Consider the following 25,468-nt stretch of genomic DNA (forward strand, 5'->3'; position numbering starts at 1 on the left):
TGGATTAGAGTTTGCCCCAAATCAGAGCTTCATCTTAGTTAACATGTGAGAGTAAAAAATGAAAAAAAAAAAGTCTATAAATTGTAGATACAAGTTAATGTGATTTAACAATATGCAGGTTATATCCACATTTATGTATGAGTTGTATTCATATGATCTCCTAAACAAAGACTAAAGTATGATTTTGGTGGAAGTATAATTTTTTTCAAACAGATTATACACTAGCTGGACACAGTGCACTTAAAGAATTAGCACCAAAAAGGGCAACAAAACAGTCTTTCAAAAAGTACTGAGAATCAAAGCTTCACCTAATTTTTTCCTTTTAAATCCTTTGATTTTCAAATAATTTTTATTTGAAATTCCTATCAGGAAATCACCTTCACTCTTCACTTGCTGTATGGTTTAATGCTACCAGCAAACCATATAGCCTTACTTAAGCTGTGCATGAAACAATTCCCCAACATCACTTTCTTTGGCTTCATAAAATTCCTCTTCTTTTTTGCTAATCCTGCAATTCTATTACAAGCCTGTACAATATCTAACATCTGGGGGCAGTCAAAAACAAAAGGGAAAGGTAAATGCAACGGGAAAGAGTTTCTGAGTAGAAACTACTTTTTAAAATGGCCAAATCCATAATGTATTACAAATTTATGAACAGTGGAATAACTTGGTTTTATAGAGTTATAATAAGTTTGATTTCTTAAACAACCTCACTTCTGAGGGGACTCAATGAATAATGAAGATCTAGATTTTCACTTATATTTCCCACGTTTCAACTATGCTAAAAGTTATTTATATTTTTCTATGTCACATTTTACTTTCATGAGTGTTTTATCTATAAGAAAATTTTATACGCACATATATAAGGATCGTACATCTATATAAAAATCTTGCTTACATTAAATGTTGGTACTATCTCTGTAACTATAAATACCCAGAGTCTGTGCTCGCAGGCAGAGTCATCTCCAAAATAGGCTGATGAAGGCTCCGAATCTCAGCATAGAACCTGAGGTGAACAGTCATCTAACAAGTGTTTTATATTGTGTATTTTTATCTTCCACTCCATAATGTTATATTAGAGTAGAACAGATAAGAAAATGGGTAGATAATTAATGTATGGCTAGATAATTTTTACCTACACTTAGGACAAAGCAGAAGCAACAATTCATTTATATGTAGGAACTACTTTTCCAGCCAAGTGGCTAAGTTAGCACTTTAAGACACCAGAAATTTGCCTTTATACCATCTAAGTGAAACATACCTGAAGGGCCTATACTTTTTAGCCAATACAGTGTAGTTTTTTTCTCTGATTCAAAGTATATCAAGGAAAAATAAAAAAAGATTTGAGAGTTTAGAGGAGAGTCCGTTAAATAAATTAGCAGATAATCATGACAACAACATGAACATTTTAATGTTTTGGGACATTTAAAGTTTATTTTGCTTCCTGTTTCTCTTTTGAATTGGTTTCACAAAATAAGAATTGGTTTCACAAAATAAGAATTTGTGGTTTCACAAAATAAGAATTATTTCACAAAATAAGAATTCAAAGGAGTTAGTGGCTTGCCCTTGTAAAATAAAGGGCTGATATATTCTAAACCTCTAAGAACATTCCTCATTTACAGGGATCACCCTGTCTTTTATAAATAAGGAGAGTATTTCAAAATACTGTTGACTTTGAATTATAGAGAGCCCACAAATATTTATGTCTATGACTTCCAACAAATAGGTGGGTGGCTTTGAAAATTCTCTACTTCTTATACATAAAGATCACAGATACCTATATGTAGGAACTGAATGATCCAAGGATGTAAAAATCGGAATAAAATTTCTTTGCAATAGAGTTATACATATACCTGAGATTGTGCATTGACGTTGGCTCCATTTGTAACCAAGACCTTTACCACCTCAGCTTGTCCAGCCAAAGATGCTATATGCAGCGCTGTGTTTCCTTTCTAGAAAATGAAATCAAGATAACAGCTTATATAGTTTGCCCCCTCTGTTTAGTTATTTTACAAAACATCAAACATCTCTACATCCCCAAAGCTAACAACTTTGGGAAGCAAGGGAAGCATGCTGGGATTTCTGTGAGGGATGAATCCTACTTAGCAAGTGATATAAAAATCATTAAAAATATGATACTGACCTTTGTAGCTGCATCCACATTGGCTTCTCTCTGTAGCAGTTCAGACACAACTTCTACATGGCCTTCTTTGGAAGCAAGATGGAGCGCGTTCAAGCCATTCTGATGGAAAGGAAAAGCTTTACTCAGTAGGTTGAAAATAGAGCAGTAAACAGTCAACAAAGAGCTTTAAACATCACACCAATACTACTTGCATATAAGCAGTGTTAAGAACTTGATTAAGTGTAGAAGTACTTAAAATTTGGGTAGGTTGCTTTGATACAATCATTTTGGTAAACTTTAGGGTGATTAGAGGACATAGAACCACATTTCTTCTCTAACAAAATAAAAAATAATTTAATAATTTATACTGGGTAAATTCAACATAAAAAAATCAAAACAAAACCCTGCAACACATCTCAGTTGAAATGTTCATTTAACTGTTAAATACAAAGACTGAATATCAAGGAAGAAGTGAAGATAAAGATCTGGTATAATAGGCATTCAGTACTCAAAAGAAAAAATTCTGTATGTTTAGTCCAACTCTTATATCTCTTAAATGAAAGAACTTTGTTTTGATAGAAATTAAAATGTTAAAGACCATGTATTAGGTAGCAAGTGGTAGCGAGAAAGCAAAAAGGATGAGGGTGTAAGAAGGGAAGACTTGAAATTCATTTTTTCTAAATGAAGCCCAACCTCTTCAAACTACACTGTACACTTAACTTCACTGCAGTATTAGCACCCCATAAAATAAAACAGCAGCTTACTTTATTTGTATGAAAACATTTCTAATTTTTAAAAGGTTACATCACTCATATGGATTGGTGCAGGAATTCTATATAACTATGATTACAGTCTCTTAATGTTCGAGTTACTTTTCATGATCATGAAATATATTTCATATTAAATTACCGTTCATTAATTTAATATAGCATTAATTTAGATTGGGAAAAAAGAAACCTTGGTGAAAGAAAAAGTCTTGTTAATTCAGTCTGGGTTTTAAAATGTTAATTTCAGAGATAACAATGCTGACAACAATAGCCACAACTAACCTGATTGCAAATGTTAATATCGACTCCATTTTTTATGTAGTCAAGGGCTTTTTCGAGGTGTCCAGCTCGGGCTGCTCTTAAGTAACTTGCATTGGCATCAGACTAAAAAGAAAAAAAAGAAAAACATACATGAGCGATGAAACCAAACACTGTCTGAAAGCTACTGGTTTTAAAAAGAAAGTAAAATGGGAATTTGAAATTGAACCATCTTATTTTATCACACAAACATAATTGAAAAGGTCTTGGTAAAGTAAGCAGGAGAAAAATCCATAGTCTTTAAAAGTAAGTTTCTTGAGTCAGAGCAGAGCAAACATATTATGTGACCTCAGTTTGATCTCTAGCATGCCCCCCCCACCTCCCCATCTGCATATTTTCCCCCCTCCCTCCCTCCCTCTATCCCTCTCTCCCTCTCTCTGTATCTCTTTCATATCCTTTCTGCGATATCACAACTGATTTTAAACTGAAACAATTTCCAACATATGTACAATCAACATACAATTTCCAGAGAATAAACAGATTCCTAGAACTTCCTCCAGGCCATGCTGCCCAAATCTGATTATCTGTTTCATTCGTTTACATCTAACTTTCCAACATTTTGAAGCACTTCATAAATACACTGACTATTATTATATTGGCTGACAGGTTTTCCTGGAGGGGCAGCCCAAATCCAATCACTATTGGTAACAAATGCAGTCAGGCAGGGCATGGCTTCACGGAGGAAAGTGTTTTCGCCATTTGTGGGATACCTCCTCTGAAGAACCCCTTCACACATGGCCTCATTCTAGAAAGCCTTTCCATGCCTTGCAGGCAATTTAACTGCTCACTGCTTCCCAAGCATTAATTTCACTGACCTTACTTGTCATCCAGTGGGAAACCATCTCCCTAACAACAATGCCTAGGTCAGGGTCGTCCTCAGGGCAAAAACAGCTAAGGTCTTATAAACAGGCAATCCAAGAATGCATAAAATAAAACAGTTTTGGGTTTTGCAGATGTAGAGGGCAGCATGACTGAAAACAGAATTGGGAAGTGTTATGACCTTACTCTATAAGGATGCCTACTGATTGGCTATGTGGAACATTCCAGTCTATGCTCTATGTATCCAATGTATTTTGATGTATGTACTCACAAGCCTTAAAGTATGACAACTTAAAAGAATAACTCAAGTGTTAAGAACAGGGTGGGGCAGCAATTTGTATCAAATAAATGGCCAACCTGAGTGTTCTCTTGGAGATGCCCAAGCAACCCTAAAACTTAGACCATGTGTTTGTCTCATTCTATGAGACCAACCCCAGCTGGGTGGAGGTTGGGGTACCAATCAACTGGTTTTAGACAGCATCCTAGTTTGGGGGCAGTAATTTGCATGCCTTAAAAGCCTCTTATGAACAAAATATTAATAAGGTAACTGGAAAAACTACAAGATGCCATTTTTTAAAGAATAGCAATTCAACCAGAGAAATGTCAATGTGATGAAGGAATTTCTATCTGAACTGGAAGGGGCTGTGCCTCTGGAGTAGGCAGTTGAGAGTTGACCTCTGCAGACTCTGGGAGATGACTCAAAGGGCTGGAGCGCAAGCGTTGTATGTGGCAGACCCAGGGACATTTCCCAGCATCTCAGATGTCTCAAGACTCGTTCTCCCTAAATCAGAACCTGTCAGTATCAGACAGGTATAGCACAGACCTGAGTAATTCTTTGCAGTGGCTCTGGGTAGGGTCAATGGTTACTAGCGTCTCTGGTAATAGTGTCCCTTGGAAGTGATAACCGAAAAATGTTTTCAGAGTTGCCAAATGGCTGCTGAACAGAAGGGAAATCTCTCCAGCTGAGAATTAATGCTTTACATAACAGTAGACCAATTTGTTTTAAGGCTGTACGCTCTCAGTGGCCTTTTTAGCATCCAGCCTAGATTGTTACATGCTTGACCTTGGCAAATGCAATGACTGCTATGTATAAAATCTATCTTTTCCCTTAAAACTAGAAACATCCTAGCACATATGAGATATTCATATTTTGAAGGAATGAACAAATCAGTAAGTTGTATGAGAATAATTCTATTGATTAAAATTTTGCCAGGAAACTTTCTCATCAGCAATAGTAGTTATTTAAATTAGGAGTATGGGCACCAGGGATAATAAAATGGTTAAGACATTTGCCTTGTAAATGCGGCCAACCTGACACCACATATGGTCCCCTGGGTCCCACCAGGAGTGGTCTCTGAGCAGAACCAGTAGTCCCTGAGCACAGAACCAGGAGTCATCCTGAGCACCACTATGTGGCCCTCCCCCACAAAAAACAAACAATAGCATGTTATATATAAAGCTGACCTCCAAGATCATAAACTGAGACACTGAGTGAGATCTTATAAAATACATGTAGATACTGCTAAATTACGAATGAGATTTGGACGCAAGTCATTTAATAAAGCAGAGGGCTAAGAGAAAGACTAGCAATGCTAGTCAAAACAGAAAACTAACCAAAACTCCTACGAACTTAAATAAAACAACGTCTGTAAAGAAATTAGCTACTTTGGAATGATTAATTGTAAACTGTGATAGAAATAAGTGTCTAGGGCCAGAGAAATAATACAAGTGGTAGGGTGCTAGCCTTGTATGTGGCTGACCTTATATGTTGATTGTCAATACCACATATAATCCCCCAAACCTGCCATGAGTGATCTCTAAGCATGAATCAAGAGTAAGTCCTGAATACACTGTCTCCTCACCCCCATAAAAAATAATAAAAAGATAAAAAGAAAAATGAAATAAATGATCTATGCAGCGATGGCTCATTGTGCCATAAAATCGCATCTTCTTTGTGCCTGCTCAGCAACTATCAGTGAATCTGCCCATAAGGGCCTTGATGCTGTTATGGGAACTAACAATATTAGACTGTTTGGATATTCAACTGCCAGAGATAACTGAGTTAACCATCCCCAGTGCCCTACTCTCAGTACAAAAGGAAAGCTGAGAAGGAAGGTTTAAAAGATGTTACCATGCCAGGAAGACCACTGAATAGATTTCACATCTGGAGGGTTTTGCTGATCTTATATGCTCTCTATCTTTCTCTCTAATTTTTTCCCCACCTGAAACTCTAAGTCAAACAAAGCATAAATGATGTAAACCAACTCCTCTAATTCAGTAGTTCTCTATTAACTTAATATTTGATTCTCTTGAGATTAAAAAGGGTTATAAATAAACCCCTTCTCTGGCTGCAATTAGATCCAAATGAATCTGCACACACATCACATGTGCCAATGCATACATTAAGCTAGTGTGTCCATGATGCACAAACTATTCCATGTGGATTAGGACTGCTAAGCCTGCTTTCATATAGAGCTTCAGAACAATTTCACTAATGGTAAAAAAAATCAGTAGCTGGTGAATACCTTCACTATTTCTAATCCATCCAATATCCAGGATATCGAATCATTCTCTGAAGTAGTTAATACTTCACCAGGGAATATTATGAGAGAAGAGAAGGGATAAAAAACATTTTCTTCACTTTTCTCAGCCCTCTACAGCTTACAGATATGTTCCAGACACCAATATCACAATTCATCACTTTATACTCTAAAGGGAAAGTATGGAGGAGAAATATACAAAAAAAAAATAAAAAAGGGAATGATTTCTTAGGGAAAAAAACTGACAACTTAAGAGAAGTCCTTTTTACTCTCAGCTACTTAGAAGCACTGTGTCCTTCCTTCCCTAAACATTTGTTGACTGTTGGTGATATGCTGCTTGTGCATTTGCCTGTCTGTAGGTGAGTCAACAAAACAGATGCAGCACAAAGTCTCCTTGCCTTTCAGACCCTTCCTGCCACTTCCACTTCCCCAGTTTGTGCTCCTTATATGACAGTGTAAATAATAAAGCCTTTATTAATTTTGTTTTTATCTTTCTCTTTTGGACCTCAGCTGGTTGTACTCAGGGGCCATTAGTGGCTCTGTGTTCAGGGATTACTCCTGGTGGTACTCAGGAGACTAAATGTGATATTAGGGATTAGAGTAGGTACAGCTGTGTGCAGCTCCTTAACCCCTGTACTATCTCTCTGACTCTGTTGTTTTAAAAAAACTTCTACTTATAGTAACTATAAGTTATTGTTCATTTCCCTAAGATTGAAAAAAAATATTTTTGTTTGGGTTTGATATGTGTTATTGCCTTTTTCATTGATTTCGGGTCACACACTGGAGACCATACCCAGGGTTCCTATATATAAAATTGTCACTGTCACTGTCATCCCGTTGCTCATCAATTTTGCTTGAGCAGGCACCACCAGGTCTCCATTGTGAGGTTTGTTGTTACTGTTTTTGGCATATCGAATATGCCACAGGTAGCTTGCCAGGCTTTGCCATGTGGGTGGGATACTCTTGGTAGCTTGCATGGTTCTCGAGAGGGACAGAGGAATCGAACCCGGGTCGGCTGCGTGCAAGGCAAATGCCCTATCTGCTGTGCTATTGCTCCAGCCCATATATAAAACATGTACTCTAATCCTTTGAGTTACTTTCCTAGCCCCAATGTGTGTCTCTGAATGTCATTTTAACAATTAAGTATGGTTACTCTTAACATTGGTTACAGCCTATTTTTCTACTTTAAACATTCTATTAAAAATGCTTCTTTAATGGGGCTGGAGAGATAGCACAGCGGGTAGGGCGTTTGCCTTGCACGCGCCCGACCCGGGTTCAAATCCCAGCATCCCATATGGTCCCCTGAGCACAGCCAGGGGTAATTCCTGAGTGCAGAGCCAGGAGTAACCCCTGTGCATCGCCAGGTGTGACCCAAAAAGCAAAAAAAAAAAAATGCTTCTTTAAGGGGCCTAGGAGATAGTATAACAAGTAGGGTGCTTGCCTTGAATGTGGCCTACTTGGATTTACTCTCTGGCATTCCACATGGTCCCTGAGCATCGCCATGAATAATTTCTGAGTGCAGAGTCAGGAATAACCCCTGAGCATCACTGGTGCAGTCAAAAAACAAAACAAAAATATTTTTGCTTCTTTAAAGGCAGTATTAGACATATGGCAATGGCAGGAAATTAGATGCCATATTAAGTTTGCCAAACAGGAGGTCAGACAAAGAAGTCATTGCCTAAGGAACCAGTTGGCGTCCCCAGCCCCCCTACCTCAAATGTTAAACAACCAAGCAGGTTGTTCAACATTTTTTTTTACCCCTTGGTGATCAAAAATCTGATGAAAGAATTCAGAAAATTGAAGTATCTTTCATCACCATCAATGCCTTGTCTACTTAGTCGTTTTACTAGACAGGAAAGAAATATAAACCATGTGTGTTTTTCAAACAGCTTCAAGGAGAACTAAATATGGTTATGAATATAATAACAGCATTTCTACTTATACAAGAGTCCCAATAACACTCAGAGGGATTTTCTACAACTCCAGTGGATGCCTGGAACCAGTCAGTGCCAAACTTTAAATATACATACTAGGTTTTCTCCTACACATACACATGACAAAAGCTTAATTTATAGACTATGAATAGGAAGAGAGATTACCAACAATAATAAAATAGAATAATAAGATTATTATAAAAATGAATTTGGTTTTTCTCAGGATATCTAACTGTTGGTAATATCTAAAGACTGTGGTTGCTTATGGGCAACTGTAGTGAGAGAAAGAGAAATGGAAAAAATGGGGACTAGTGTATAGTAAGTTCTAACCTGACATCACAGGTTCTTGAAAACTTCTACTTTATGTGAAACAATGTGAATCAGAATCAGTTTTATCATAGACTTACTGATAGAAGACATAAAGTTCTTACATTCCTGTTCACAAAAACACCAAACTTCTAAATAAAAACCCAAGCCCTATCAAAAATAGAGGGATGAGTGAAAAAGGCATTGCTCCAAAAATGACATATGGGGAGCCAACAGGCATTTGAAGAAGAAAAACATTCTTAAATAAAGCATTACTGATTATCAAAGAAACACAATAAAAAAACATGACAGAACTATACAAAAAATAGAAATAGTATTGTTCAAGATGTGAAGGAAAAAAGGACTCTGGTTTACCTCTGATAGGGGTATAAATTCATAGAGAAGTCTGTTCTCTATGGAAAGCAATATGGAAATTTCTCAAAAAAAATCAAAACGTAGCTGTCATATGATCTATCAATTCTACTCCGAAGTATCTATCCCCAAGAACACAAAAGCACTAATTTGAAAAGATATATGCACATCTGTGTTCACTGCACTGTTATTTACAAAAGTCAAGAGCTGGAAACAGCAGAAGTGTCCAATAACAGATAAATAGATAAACTACAGATAAACTATGGATATACCACTCAGCTATAAGACAAAAGCTTGTATTTTGCTACAACATAGATAGAATTGGAATATGTCTTGCTCAGCTCAACAAATCAAAAGGAGAAACAATCCTAGAAGATTTCACTCACTGATGGTACCATATAAAGGAACAAACCAACAGGAGAGATGATGTTCAATTAGTGTCTGAAAACAGAACTATGGTAACCTAAGGTAGAGCAGGGATGAATGGAAAGAAAAGAGCCCGGGGCTGGAGCGATAGTACAGTGGGTAAGGCACTTGCCTTGCACGCAGCCGACTCGGGTTTGATTCCCAGCATCCCATATGGTCCCCTGAGCACCACCAGGAGTAATTCCTGAATGCAGAACCAGGAGTAACCCCTGTGCAACACTGGGTGTGACCCCAAACCCCCCCACCTCCCAAAAAAAAAGAAAGGAGCCCAACAATGGTAGAGAGGTATTGGCACTTAGATGGTGAGTGCATTATGGTAATACTACACTTTTAGAAAATAAATATTTATACTCTCAGAAACCAATATTACACCTCAATGCATTTTTTATTTTGGCCACAGCTGGTGGTGCTCAGAATTTACTCCTGGCTCTGTGTGCAGGGATCATTCTTGGCAAGGGCTTGGGAGCCACATATTGTGCCAGGCATCAAACCAGGGTTGGCTGTGCACAGTGCCCTACCCGCTGTACTGTGTCTCTGGCCCCAGAGCACATAGCATTCATGCGAATCTTTTTCTTGTTTTTTTTTTCTTAATTTTCCTCTTAAATTTTCTTCCAGAAAGTCACATGCATGCATCTGATCAAATATTCTGCCTCTGGTAATCTTATAATTTATATCCTCTTGTAATAATGTATATAAAACGTATAAAACACTGCTAGAGAAATAAAGCAGTTAAAAGAAAAATAAAAGTATCTTACCCCAGATAGACCTTCACTCAAAAGGATTAAGGCACAACATAATTCAACACAGCACTTAACACAATAACTAGGATATGGAATCATTTTAGGTACCCAATGGCAGATGAGCTGATAATGAAGGTTTGGTGTGTATATACACAGAATGGAATACTATACACTGCAGGGTACAGTTAAACTATGCAGTTCTCTGAAGCTTGGATAGAAATGCATGATATTATGTGAAGTAAATTAGAGGGACAAATACTGGATGATTTCATTTATCTGTGGTATTTAGAATAACACGACAAAAAAGAATGCAAGGTATCAAAGGTTACTAGATGACCCCTGAACCTAGATTACAGAAATGTAAAGGACAGGGAAGGATAGAAATTAAGGGATAGAGTAAAAGAAGGAGGATGGGGTAGGGATCGAGGGCTTTGGCACATTACTGGTATAAAGATGATGCACATTTATATATCCAAACTTCTGAGCCAACAACACTCAGAGCATGATTCCAAACTAGAACAACTATACTTTAAAATATGCTTGTCAAGGAGACAGGCCGTAGTCTGGTTGAGTGGTGGGGACGGTGAGGCAAGAGGGAAACTAGGTATTTTGGTGGGACTGTTTTTGGAACAGTGTACATCTGAAACTCAACTATGTAGAACATTGAACATCATGATGTCTTAACAAAAAAATAAAAGAACAAATACAAATATTATAAAAGATGTAGTTTAAAAAAAAGGAGAAAAAACAGCAGTCAATTTGAGAATGAAAGCTGCTTTGCAAACTGCGAATGAGTTTTTCCTGACTCTCCAGAACTCTCTCGGATTTAGTTGATAATTTTTTATTATGCCTTTCTTTGTAGCTTTAGCATCTACATATATTTCCCCCAAATAAACATCATATAATTATTTCATTCCCTTTGAGGTGTGTGTGTGTGTGTAAACTCTGTGGTATGCTTCTTTAGCCTAATACTACTGTGTTTCTTAGAATCAGCTATGTTTTCATGCAAAAGTAGCCAAAATATCATTGCTGCTATAGACTCCATTATATGGTAATAACAACATCTATCTACTGTGGAGTTGATGGACATTTGTGTTTGGGTCTGTTGTGCAGTGATTTTATACGTTTTTTGACACTAGTTTTGATGTACACAGGCAACAATTTTCAAAGGGATACTTCTTAGGTTACCCATTGGGTATGTGCTTATTCAGTTTTCATAGTTAATAACTTGTTTTTCAAAATGACTGTATGAGTTTACACTTTCTGTAGTTGATTATTCTGAGCTTAGATTTTCGGAAATTATTCTGGAAATTTTGTTGGGTATAAGTTAATATTGCTATATTCCAAAGCAAATACACTTACTAAAGTTTTATTTTTAATGATTGTTCTTAAATTCACATCATTTCCCCAAGGATATAATAATGATATGGTCTTTTCTTTGGGCATGAAACTGCTGCTTGACCTTCATGTTGTCCTTCCATAACACAAATGCTTTCTCTCTGAGTGCCGATTTCAACATCTTTAAAGGAAAACTAGAACAGTATAGAAATTTGAGAAGTAATCTGAGAATATAATCTTTCTGGACTTTTCTGATTTTTATTTTAGGACCCTACAGTCATCTGATCCATACTGATTCAGCCACAATATTTTTAGAAACTTCTTTCTAATAAGCATTTACAAATAATTTTATTTAGTCTTCATAAAAAGATTTCTTATACAATCACAGATTAATTATCTAAATTATATAATTACTATAACTGGAACAACCAGGCACAAATATGATTATTATTATTTCTGGCTATTAATTATTTTCTAAAGAGTTAACAACAGAAAAATTTTGCTATACAAAAATCCTGTTAACGTGTATACATTCCTTCTCATGATGCTAATTTCAAAATATTTTAAGATGAAATAAAACATCAATTAACTTTTTTGGGGAGCAATATCTAGTAGTTAGATCTAACAAACCATATTGCCTGGTTTTTGATCACATGTGAGAACTGGGTTGACTGTATGCGAGGTAGGCGCTTTAATCATGGTACTGTCTCCCCAGTACCATGAAAAAACCCTTTAAATTAAATATTATATTGCTCTTTCCATTATCAGGATTAAAGATTCGTACTCTATTAATAGAGGGTTCAAAATTTAGCAGTTAATAATGCCTATTTGGCCTCTATTTAGAGGGCGCAGTTATTGCTTTCAATGATGTAATGATCTAGCTGTACTGAGTCAGCATACAGAATTTGAAATTCACAGTAGAAGCATCTGCAGAAGATGGTAAGAGTTACTAGGAGCTCACTGGAAAAATTTGTTTCTGCATCCTGGATAGAGTGGGCAACAGCTATGGGGAAGATTTCAAGAGTGAACTCAGGGGAGGTAAGAAGGAAGGAAAAGTGGTGAGAGAAAAACAGTATGTTTGAAAAGTGGTGAATAATCTCCACCAAGAAGGAAAGTCTGTGTGGGGGGCAGGGTGGGAGGGAGTATAAAAGGTTCACAGAACATTTGGAATGGCGGCTAAGTTGGATTTGAAGACTTGGAGATAGTAAAGGGTGGTGTGGAGCATAAAAAAAAAATCTGTATTATAAAATCATAGTATGAGAGAAAGTGGAGACAAAAAAGATAGTCAGTGGATATCAATTGACCATGCCTCAAGGATCTCCAGAGAAAACTCAGGTATGACTCCTAGAGATTCAATTGGTCTGATAATGCAGCTCAGCAACTGTGCAGTGAGCACCTTGAACGAGGTTATTGTAAAGTTAGGCTCTATATTATATAGAAATGTGGAGGCACAGAATGTGGGATGGGTAAAATAATGATGGGAAATCCATTGAGAGGCCTGCAGACAGACTTTTAATTTCAAGCAACACATTATTAAGATCTTCGTGCCAGTTTCTTAAACTTTGACTTTTATAACTGCTTCTCCCTCCCTCCTCTTACTTTCTTACTATGAACTTTTAAAAGCAAACAATTATGATCAGAAACTAAAAATCAAATTTGTTCTCAGTAACACAATGGATAGAGTAATACAGAATCCAAAATCACTCTTGGTCAGAAAGGGGACAAATACATATATGGGGGCCTACTTATCCAAATCTTGAGACTCAAAGATGAAAACGAAAAGATACACAGACTCCTATATTCATTGCTGCACCATTTATAATAAGCAAGATATGAAAATCACCTGTGATCAATGATGACTGAATGACATAGAACATGTGGTATATACACATGTGCATGTGCCTGTGCATGTACACACACAGAGGATATTATTCAGCTAGAGAAATGAAATAGTACTGTTTGCTCCCACCTCCCCACCATGGGTACAAATCGAGGTGTATATGCAAGTAAATCTGGAGGATAAAGAAACTCCAGATGGCATCACCCATTCATGAAATATAAAGAATTAAAGCAAAGAAAGAGAACACAAAGTTATTCTGCCTGCAGTACTGAGTAAACCATACAGGGAGGAAGAGTGGGAGTAAAAGACAGATTCAGTGGACTGCAGGGTTACTTGTACTTTGCTGATGGATGTGTCTGCTAATATGCATTTGAAGAGGTATGAACTCTATTCTTAAATTGTCTACAACTCTGTAAATGAAGGTAACCTCAAAATATTTAAATGTGCACTTTGGGAGGCTGGAGAGATAGTACAGTAGGTTGGGTGCTTGTCTTGCACAAGGTAGATCCAGGTGTGACCCCAAACCATATATGGGCTCTCAAGCCATTCCAGGAGTGATCCCTGAGCACGGAGTCAGGAATTAAGCCCTGAGCACTGCCGAGTGTGGCCTGAGAGCTAAAATAAATAAATTACAATGCCCCAATTTTCTGTGGCATGCTCCTTAGTGATTTCAATGCCAATTACAGCCTGAAAATACAAATTCTGCTTTGAAGGACTTTACAAAATAAAGATGAGTGAATTGGGCACTAAGTAATTTGGAGGGGGTGCAAAGTGCCGAGGCTCAAACCCAGGTCTCAGGCACATGAGGAGGCACTTTACCACTGAGACACATCCCAGGGTCCTGGTGCGGGTGGAAACCTAGCTTAGTGGGAGAGCACTGTTCTCATTGTTCTCATGTTTTTGTCTTTTGTGACATTGGGTGGGCTGGAGCAATAGCACAGTGGTTGGGCTTTCGCCTTTCACTCGGCCGACCCGTGTTCGATTCCTCCGCCCCTCTCGGAGAGCCCGGCAAGCTACTGAGAGTATGGAGCCCGCACAGCAGAGCCTGGCAAGCTACCCGTGCATATTGGATATGCCAAAAACAGTAACAATAAGTCTCTCAATGAGAGACGTTACTGGTGCCCGCTCGAACAAATCGATGAGCAACAGGATGATATTGGGCGTTGGGGATTTGAACCAAGGACTCTACACCTTCAAGGCAAGTTCTCTACCAGTGGGCCATGTCCTCAGCCCCTAGAATGAAACAGCTTTCATTAAAAGTCAAATGACTAGAAAGTCACATTCTTCTGCTAATGCTTTAGGATCAAACGGAGCTAAGGCTCATGTTCATCAAACCTGGTGCTGCCCAAGCCCATGAAAGGGTCACCAGAGACAAAGAAACGCTTCTTCTTAATAGACCAGAGCAGTGCCTGCACTTAGCCTGGGAGGACATGGTCATTCTGTGCCCATTCAAAGCTGCCAGATGACCGAAAAATATGTGTTGATATTTTATAGATATGTGGCACAGTGATCTAATTTCTTACCAATTTCAAAAGAATGCAACCAATTGCACAACCTAAAACAACTGTAACATTCATGCTACAATCAGCCTTTTTTTGGGAAAATTTTTAAAATTTATTCCCAGTAGAAGTCTCAGTTCTGTTGGAGACTGGTTTTTCTCTCCCAGACTCCCTCCACTCCCAAACGTGTACCAGGGTCTTTATGTTAGCAAATAAATTATGTGTGTGTGTGTGTCTGTCTGTCCGTCTGTGTGTTCAGGGGGCTGAGAGATCTTCGAGGGGAATTTGTGTGTGACTGTGCCTTGCATGGAAATTGCTTATGAACCCAAACCATTTTCTTTTTTGTTGCACCTTGGTTATTTAGATTTCATTCTTTTCTGTTTAGCAGCTACCAAATTAATTGGAAATAAACAAGCATTTTCTGTTGTAAATCAGCGAGGGTAGTGGGCTGGGGGTGGAGGAGGGAAATGCTTCTCTGTTACAGGCTGTCTGGGTTAGTAACCATCACTACCAAAACCAAAGTACAGGGGTGGCCTCCACAGATTCTTTCCAGTTGCTACAAGCCTGCTTTTGTAAGGCTTTTGCACGGGTGTGACCTCAGTTCATCTCCCCCCTCCTCACCCCCAAGTGAGTCACTGTCCCCTAATACATGTTAGGCATGGTTAGCATCTTTACCCGGGCACTGCTGCCAGGGAGATGTTGCCTTAATCTGAGTGTGTAGTGGCCTCTCAAAGGGAAAGCAGTGTAACATTCCCATTCTAACAAGAGGGGAGAGAGTGGGACTCGATTACAAAAATAAATACAGCACTGGCAGGCATTGTTCTCACAAAGGCACCATTCTTTTGTTGCTGTTAGTTTGTTTAAAGAGATTTTACTTTCCAAGCTGATAAAACCTGCTCTCATCAAGTATGGTTTACATCAAAAGGAAGATCCAGAATCCAGCCCTGTGTCCTATCTGTTCTCACCCAAATTCAGAGACCCCACATTCTCCTGGAGATTGATTAGCCATAAAAATAAATGCAAAGAAGAGGTTTCCAAGGGGAGGGGAAATACAAACTGATTGTTCTTCGGGAGGTGTCTATATTCAGTATGTTTCCAAGTAAAACTGATTTTGCTTAAAATGTATTTGAGTTTCATCTCAAGTTTTTCTAATATAAAATAATATGGAGAACCAGGACTATTTGTCCTTCAATGAATATACAACCATGTCACCAACCCACATCAGGAGAGGTGAGTTTTGTGTATCTTCAAAATATAAGGCCTGTATTTTGTCCTGATTTGTATGGTCTGGTACACAATTTAAACGCATTTTGACTTAAAACTTTTTAAAAAATAAATTCCTCACACTGTGAAAGTTGCAGTGAATCTTTGAATGTTATGGGCACAGGGCACAGATTAGTTTAACATTACTGTTAGGTCGAATATAATGTTAGGAATGATACTGATAAATTTACACAGCGGAAAAGACATTTGCTGGGTTCAATTCCTTCCTTCCTCTCGGAAAGCCCGGCAAGCTACCAAGCGTATCCCACCTGCATGGTGGAGCCTGGCAAGCTACCCAAGGCGTATTCGATATGCCAAAAACAGTAACAACAAGTCTCACAATGGAGACATTACTGGTGCCCGCTTGAACAAACTGATGAGCAATGGGATGACAGTGATACAGTGATTGAACCACAGTGATGTACTCATTTACAAAGTTGTTTATGATTGGATTTCAGTCATATAATATTCTAACACCTGTCTTTTTACCAGTATACTCTCCCACTACCCATGGTCTCAGTTTCCTGCCCACTTCTCCCCCCCCCACCATTATGGCAGGCACTTTTCTTAAATCAGAATTATTTTACTAGATGACATGAGTTCCCACTTCCCCTAAAAATTTATAGTATTGTGTAATTTGAAAGTACTCTTATGTTTAAAAGAAATATGGTTACCCAAACAGGAAATGGCTAAGAGCCAACAAAAGTTCCATTATGGCAGATATAGATATAAAAAGCAGTGGAGATCTTTACCCAAGATGTTTGGCATTTTAAATGAGAACAAAATTATTTAATATATTCAAGAACATTTTAGGACAAAGCAAATTCCCCATATGTAAGTAAAGATATACAATGTCTTTCCCTTAAAATTCAAAATATTGTTTTTTTTTGGGGGGGGGCAGTGGTGTGGTCCTGTGGTTAGAACACTTACTTACTTTGCATGCGTGATACAGGCACTGGGCTTGATTTTTGGTTGTTTAAAATGTAAAAATTCAAATAAAAAATCTTGGAAAAATAACCATAGATGGAGAAACCAGTTTTAAAAATATGTTTTGAGGTATATTCGTTACCAAGCTTGTTGTAAGCCTTTGCTATGCTCTGATATGTTTCTACCTCTTGGGACAAAGCAGCACAAAATAGAGGTAATATGTTATGTTGCTCTGGAAAGAAACAAGTCTATCTTCAGTTTTCTCAGTGCTCAGCAGTCCAGACCATAAAATCCCCAGAGAATGTTGCACTTCTATCTTAATTCACAAAGATGTAATATTAATAAAAGGAAATTTTAGTCCTTTTGGAAATCTTAATCATCTTTATTTCAGGGAATAATTTTACTCACTAAATTAGGACAGACATGCAATGGAAGGTTGGTTAAAATAGTTAACAATTAATGCTGGTTTATAATGTGTGAATTTTGTGGATGACAAGCGCTCCAATACCTACAAATGAAAGCATTTTCCATTAGCCAGGCAGAAGGCAAATGCTCAACAACAACAAAATCACAGGACCACTGGGGTCTTAAAACTTTCTCATTATCAGTCATCCCTTTCTCTCTCCTTGCTACGCTTCATCTGACTTTTCTGTCTCAATTACTTCCCATATGAACATGTCTGAAGAAATTCTCTTTTGTTCTCCTGTGCACAAGGCTGTCTACAGAATACTAATTGCATTACCCCTACTCCATTGTCTTCCCAAGGAAGTGGCTGACTCAAACAGAGGTTCTCCCACCCATGGAAGGATTCACATGTACTTTATCATGCTTTTATTTACAACTGTCTTAGAGCATAAGAATAACATGTGCATGTCCTCAATTAACAACATTTACAAAATAATTTCAGGGTACGCAGCCCTGGAATAATAAACTGGTTGCAAATATTCAAGGCTGCAGATAATAAAGTTCAGTCACATGTAGCTTGCTTTGAATTAGCAATAAACATATTTCTATTCTTAATACATTTTAAGGTAAGGCACTACATGATAATCTTTCATATACAAATGGGAACTACAACAAAGAGCATGGTTTGCTTTACTAGTTAGAAAATAGATGAAAACAGAATTTAGGATCCCTGGATTTAATATTCTTCCACAACCTCCTGATCAAGAACAGGCATATGTCATTGCAAAAATTTATAGGTTCAAATAGTAAGTGAAATTGGATGAGGATTTTTTCTGAAAGTATACTAAGTTTAATGCAATTTCCAATATTAGCTAATAGGCCTTCCCACTTCCAAAATTATCACCCATGTTATAATTCTCTCTGCATGGCCACTACATATATCCTGCAGGGCACTAATTGTACATCTAGACATAATGACCCAAAGCTATCAGAAGAGAAGGGCTATAGACAATAATTTTGTCTGTTTAAACCCAAATGAAGCTGATTTCAGCCCCCAATGAAGTAGTATTAAACAAAAGTATGGGAATCTCTGGGTATCTTTGCTTATAAGAAAAATATCACAATGCACAATTTGGCTAAACAATAATTTTCAGTGCTCCTTGCAGGGTCTATGAATGATAGTACAGCCATTTCTGATCTTGCCTTGCATGTGGTAACCAGGGTTTGATCCCTGGAACCACATAGGGTCTCATGAGCCTCACCAGGAGTGATCCCTGAGCACAAATACAAGAATATGTTCTGAGCACTTCTGGTTGTGGCTCCAAAACAGAAGTGTATCTTGCAGTACTAAGACACTGAAACCTATCACTTGGGAAATACACAGCAGTTACAGCACTTACTTCTGGCATTATGCATAAATGGTGGATTATATAAAACACAAACTGGGATTTTTCCACTTATTTGGTATGTTATGAATCAGAACAAGGATGTCAGGGCTTCATGCCTGGGATCCTTATTATGTAGGAGGTATTGGCGTGAATCCTAAAATATTTAATCCAGGGAACTATTCACATTTTAAATATAGTAACTGAAAAACAGTGATAAGCTAAAATTGGTCTAGGTATGGGGGGGGGGGGGAAAGAGTATTTACTTGAGTAGATGAACATTTTCTCAACTATTTCCCCCCTTGAGATTGGAAATAAATAGCTTGGTTTTTAGCGTGCATAGACTTTGAAAACACAACTATTTTCCTTCTATGCATAAATATACCTTAGATGGTGGAAAAGAGCCAGGAAATCGCACTGGACTTAGCTTCCTGGTCAGATAATTAGAGGCCTGAGGTTGAGAGCCCAGAGGAATTGAAGGGTGAGGCCCATAACACCAGAGGGAGAGGAGGCGTTCGTTAGTGAGAGAAGGGTTCTTGAATTTATCATCCTGAAATGTTGTGCGCCAGCTGGTGCAGCTGGAGCCTTGCTGGTAAATGAAACTATTTGCCTTTTTTGGGGGCTTGCAGGGAGATAGTTTTATACTGATTATTCTTCAAACCAATATACCAGAATGCAACTGCTCTTTCCATTTTAATTTTTCTTTTTTAAGTGTATGATCCACAAAGGGATCTCCAGAAAGATTTAGCATACTGCCAAAATGCTTATTAATAAATGCTTAATAACTGAAGCAAGAGAAGAGATTTAGATACTCACGTCTACTTCTGCATTCTAGTCTTTAGCCCAGCATTGGTCTAGTTGATGCATATAAAGAAAATCTGCCTTCAAGTAATGTAGTTTGAAAAGGAGGAACTTCACAAATATTCTGGAAAGGTCTCAGAGATACTGAGGGAATCCAGGGTCTTACTTTGAGAGTAGTTGGGTTACAGCAAAGTCTTAATAGAATTAATTGAATCACTTAGTCAAGTTCCATGACTAAAGAGAAAGACAGAGTCTAAATAAACAGATGCTGCTATTTTTGTTGAGTAAATGCCAGGACCACTCTAATTGCCACTATTTGTTGTCCTTCCTCAGACTGAATTTCCAAAGGATTTTTACAAGCAGTCATGTCCACACCCAATGTTTCCATTTTCCCAATTGATAATAACCATCTTGAGAATATCAACTCAAAGTTCTCAGAGATAATATGTGAGAAATAAGTACATTTCTTTGCCAGTGGTGTCACATCAGAAAAAGTTCACAATTTGCCACGGTCTGTGAACACAAATAGAGGTACATATACTCTGTTCTATACTATGTTCTATACTCTGGGAAACTTCTAGACCGGAAATAATAGTTTAATTTGGGTCCCCGAATGGGAAAGTTAACTACATTGTCCTAATTAAAATATTGACAATTTTAAGCAAATAAAATAGCATATTTTATGGTAAGAATAAATGGTGGCTAGAATGTCAAACATTGTAAATTTATCAAATATTTTTGGTTCTCTTCCAGCTACATAATAACAAGTTACTCACAATTTAATGAAAATGTTCTTTTGATGTGATGCTTAAAACTGTGGAAGGCTTTAATGAGGGGAACCGGTCTAAAAATTCTAATACAAATATTTATCAAATGTTTCCCCCCCTACCTTTTTTTTGGGTGGGGCTTGTAAGTGGTGCTTGGGAGATTTAGGAGCCCCAACAGTGAGTCTTGTCTAATGGGGTCAGCAATTCAGTGCAAGGCTGGCAAATAGTACTTGGGCCTTGCAGTGCTGGAGACGCCCAGTCTAGCAATGCTGGGGGGACTCCAGGGCCCCACACATAAGTGATCAGGGGCGTCCAGGGTTGCATCAAAGAATAGTCAGGGGCCATATGGTGCCAGAAATCAAATCTGGGTCAGGTACAAACTCTGACTATCTCCCTCCTCCATATCAAATGTTTAATATATGCCAGGCTCTTGGGGATCCAACATGAGTAGGGGATCAAACAGTCTGTGCTTAAAGAGCTAACATATTCAGAGAATAGGCTATTTCACCGATAGAAATGTTTTTGGAATATAACACCATCACTAGTAGATTATCACTTATAGACATATGTAAAAACAATAATTATCAAAAGAATAATGAGTTAGAACACAATCTACCTAGAAATAAAGACTAAATAAAATGAAAGCACACTTAGATTTTGAAAAGCCATTTTAACACTTTTATATTTTTAAATTTATCTTATCAGTTACTTGTCACTTGGCTTAATGCAAATGGCATTATCTTCCCAATACAATTCTCTAAAAATAAGTATCAGCAGTGCCTTATAGATATTTCATATGAGTAAAGAAATTCTATAGCTTTTATGCTTAATAAATGATCAATTAGTTGTATTTGTGATATAATCTGAAGTTTTGTTACTTTAACAATATTTAAGTCAATTTATCAAATTAGAATACATAGTTTAATCTTAATTGTAAGCACTTGAAATATATTCAAAGGACCACGGTATAAAGCATAATGAATGCATATTTCCATAAGGATAAAAATTATCACAAATATTTTACTTTGCAGGAAAATGCCCTAACGTTATAAAGGACATTCAGAAGGATGATATTTAGATATTTTTGTCCTAGCATTAAGCATAATGCTTAAACATGATTAATACCCAAACTTATGATGAGGTAAGACAGTACCTTTATATTGTCAGAAGAAAACAAATTCCATTAAGCAAATATGCCTGAAAGGTTCCATTTCAAAACAAGATCTTGTAATTCCTTTTTTACTTTGCCTACATAAATTATCTTATCTTCCTTTAATTCCCTATAGCAAAAATCATCCATGAGATGTTGGTCCAAAGATTACGCATATTATTGGAATAATTATTGAAAAAAGTATATAAAATTGAACACACAGAGCTGTAAGATGAAAATAAAACTGCAGTATAATTTTTATGATTCAAGAATTTTTTAAAAAAAATAACAGGACACCAGAGGACCTAAAAATAACTCACAGCATTTGCTACTGAAAGACCTTCTAGCTGTTTCTAAGGACTCATAATAACCTATGTTAAATTCAAACTTTGCTAATATTAAACTTTTTTGCATAATCATTATTTAAGAATTAACTTTTCACCAATCATTTGTAGAAAAACTAGTTCTTTCATAAAGACTTGTTTATTAGCAACCCACAAGAACTTCTCAAACAGCAAGGACACACATAAACCTATGTTTATCTATGCTTCTAGAATATTGTGACATATTTCTCACCCATCACTGTCTCACAAACTCTGAGGAAAACTTCTGTATCAAGATCATAAGTCAAGCAAGAGTAGTGGAAGTATTAACGATCATTTCTGAAAATGTTATTAACTACAATACTCTCCTTTTTGCAAGGATTTTATCCAAAGCTCATCTCATGCAGATAAACTTTTCATTCTTCCATTCAACTCAGAAAGGAAAAGCAGAAGAGCAATTATTATTCATAGTCCAACTAAGCCCAGCACAGTGATAGTATATTGTGGGGACCTTCTGTATGACCTGATATCGGGTCAGTACCCTTCCAGAGTCACTGCTTAGGGCAGGAAAATTTCAAATTCAGTCTGTCATTGTATTACATGTTTTTAAAAAGCATAATGGGCACCAAAACAGAAAATACTGCACATATGGGCTGAGAGCAAATGCTTTCACCATTGAGTTGATGTATTCTGACATGAGGCATAAACAAGATGGTCTGATTTTACTGGGACACTTCTTTGGATGTCAGATATTAAAAAAAAATTAACTCGTTAATTTATAATTCTTTGCAGGAACATTCTTTAAGAATTGTAACATTTGTGCCTGACAGAAAATACTCCTAATAAACATTATTTCTCAAAGCCAAGTCACATTAAATAATTAGCAAATAGCATTATGATAACATGCAAAATTTTCACTTCTACAACTAATGGAACAGAACATCTGGAATTCAACCTTTGAATGCAACTCAATTTTTTTAATGGCTTAGTCCAAATATAACATGGTTTTTGTGATGTACCTAACAATGTATTACCAGTAAATTACTCCTGACACTTATTCCTAGAGTTTTATATTCACTGTTTTAGTATGAATCTCATTTTAGTTAGAAAAGCCTTTCTATGAAGCACACACAATGTTTGTAGTTTCACTTAGATTAAAATCTCTTAAGTTTGACACTAGTTAACATCAACATTCTATATAACTCGTAAAATAACATCCTTTAGATTAACCCATCTTTTAGGATTATGAAGATTAGAATGAAGATTAGAAGGTTAAAGTTTTTAAGTGAGTTCTCTGAATTGCTCTGCAACATTGAATTGAAAGTTCTTTTCTCAAAACAATTAGTATGCCTGCTGTTTGATATTATAATTTACACTCATATTATTTCTGATGTATTCTAGTCACTATAATCAATTTATTGTATTTTGTGTACAAAAGATCCATCTTATGCTCAGAGTTAAATGTACTGTGTTAATAGCAAATATTGCTTCTATTCAAATGTTTTTTCATAGTTAAATGGTACAAATTGAAAAGACACAGGAACAAGAGGTAACACTGAACCTTTAACTATGCCACAAGTCAAATGATATCTTATGAATCCTTCAGAATCAAATACTTTCAAATTCTATAAAGGCAAAGCAAATATTTGCCTCCCTTCTCCCATACAATATTCCTTAAGGAGAGAATGGTCTATGCTAGTGCTTTGAAGTTATTAAATGAGATATATAGATGTATCAATCTACAGTTCTACTGAAACAAATAAAATTGTACTTCCAACCTATTATTACATCTTCTACCTATCATTTGTGAGTTTCAAGAGCAAATATGAACCCTAAATATGTCTTTTTCCAAACTATTAAATTCCATTATCTCCCCCTGGCCCATGTCATTAATCTATCAGGAAAAGCTGAATCTCAACCCTCAGAATTCTCCTGAGAAAATACAAACACTTGAACCTTATTACATATCTGAGTTCTTTAAAACCTTCCTGGATACCAAATCACCCTCTCTCTGCTTGAATTTCATTAAGCACTTTTTAAAGACAGGCCTGAACGAATCAGACTCTAAATTATACCAGAAACAACACACACCTAAAATCTGGATCGGAGCAAAAAGCAGGGTGTGGGGGGGAAGACAGAGCAAAGTCCTACACACGTTTAACTCAAGCAATCCAGGTGCAGACAGCGTCTGTTCTATCAATACTCTTTGCTGGCAATAGAAAGTTTCATTTTTTTTTTTTAATGACAGACTATTCAGGTGAAAGCAGCACTCTGAGAACACACATTTCATTAGGAAACTGTAAATGCTTACTTGTTCTGGGAAGCTCTCGCCCTCTCCCACTGCCATTCTCTGTGGCCAAGTCTGAAACCTGATAACTCAATTAGTTAACACTTTGGACTGAACATCACATCTAAAAATATCCACCTCTGGAAACATAAAGGTTTCCCGCACCTCCCAGTAAGGAGGTCTGAGAGAGTCGGAATTTTCTTAACTCCTTCATGGAGGCTGAGTTCGGGTCAACAGGCAGAAGAAAGGTGCCCGAGTCCTTAGAAATCACGCAGTTCCTCCCAGAGTTCCTTCCAGACTTACCATATTTGTGGCCTCCCGTCAAGCTCTGTGTATTCAGTCATGATATGTGGAATACCAAAAATAGTAGGGCAATCAGCTGGGAGTGCACCCTGGTGGCTGGGAATCACTCATGAAACCAGCTTTTGTCATTCCGCTTATCAGCACTTTCCTCTGTGTGCAGGCTCCTCTGGCATTCCTTCTAAAGACAATACTGCCATTTTCCCCGTCTCTCTGGAATCCAGTCAGGCCTGACCTTTACTATTAGACTTTTTCAACTTCTAATTTCTTTCTCCACGTGAGCTTTACTATGGAATATATTACATGTATACAAGTGTACACAGTATTTCCAAGGAGCTTAGTATCTTATATATCTAGTTTCCTTCTATCTGAGGACTACTATAATGACATTTTAAAGTATATAGAGAGTACTACGTGATGCTCAAACAGGGGCAGGGAGCGGGGACCCAAAACCTTACTGAAAGCTCCTGGTCAATTTGGGTAATTGTATTTTAGACTGTAATTGAATTAAAACTGTTAGCTTTGAGAGAGAAAATATTCAGGTATCTTTTCACTAAATTATATGTGAATTCAAGAGTCAAAGCCCTTTTAGGATAGCAACTCAAACTTCATGTTATTTAGAACTGGCAGAAGAGCGCCTTCAAAACTATACAGCTTGAAGAAAAAGAGTCCACAGTATACTGAGTTCAATTTTTGGTAAACTGAGTGAATCTATTCAATGCAGATTTACAGAATCTTTTGAGAGGCATTATCTCTGCATGCTGGGGTGGCACTGGGGGACAGGCAAGACAAAGAATAAAATAGGAAAAATCCATAGCTTGAGGAAGCATGTATGTCAG

At 37.1% G+C, this 25,468-nt stretch overlaps 1 protein-coding gene across 18 annotated transcripts in view; it reads right to left on the minus strand.

The window, feature by feature from the left end:
- ANK3 (ankyrin 3) overlaps window positions 1–25,468 on the minus strand; it is a 511,843-nt gene that overhangs the window by 223,049 nt on the left and 263,326 nt on the right. For all 18 annotated transcript variants that reach the window (XM_055137437.1, XM_055137439.1, XM_055137442.1 and 15 more), the window contains exons 2-4: window positions 3,172–3,273; window positions 2,144–2,242; window positions 1,854–1,952 (exon numbers count right to left, since the gene is read on the minus strand). In XM_055137437.1, the coding sequence (XP_054993412.1) occupies window positions 1,854–1,952; window positions 2,144–2,242; window positions 3,172–3,273 (300 nt within the window). The remainder of the gene's footprint in view (window positions 1–1,853; window positions 1,953–2,143; window positions 2,243–3,171; window positions 3,274–25,468) is intronic.

The sequence above is a fragment of the Sorex araneus genome, chromosome 5, assembly GCF_027595985.1.
Source record: "Sorex araneus isolate mSorAra2 chromosome 5, mSorAra2.pri, whole genome shotgun sequence".
NCBI classification, from domain to species: Eukaryota; Metazoa; Chordata; class Mammalia; order Eulipotyphla; family Soricidae; genus Sorex; species Sorex araneus.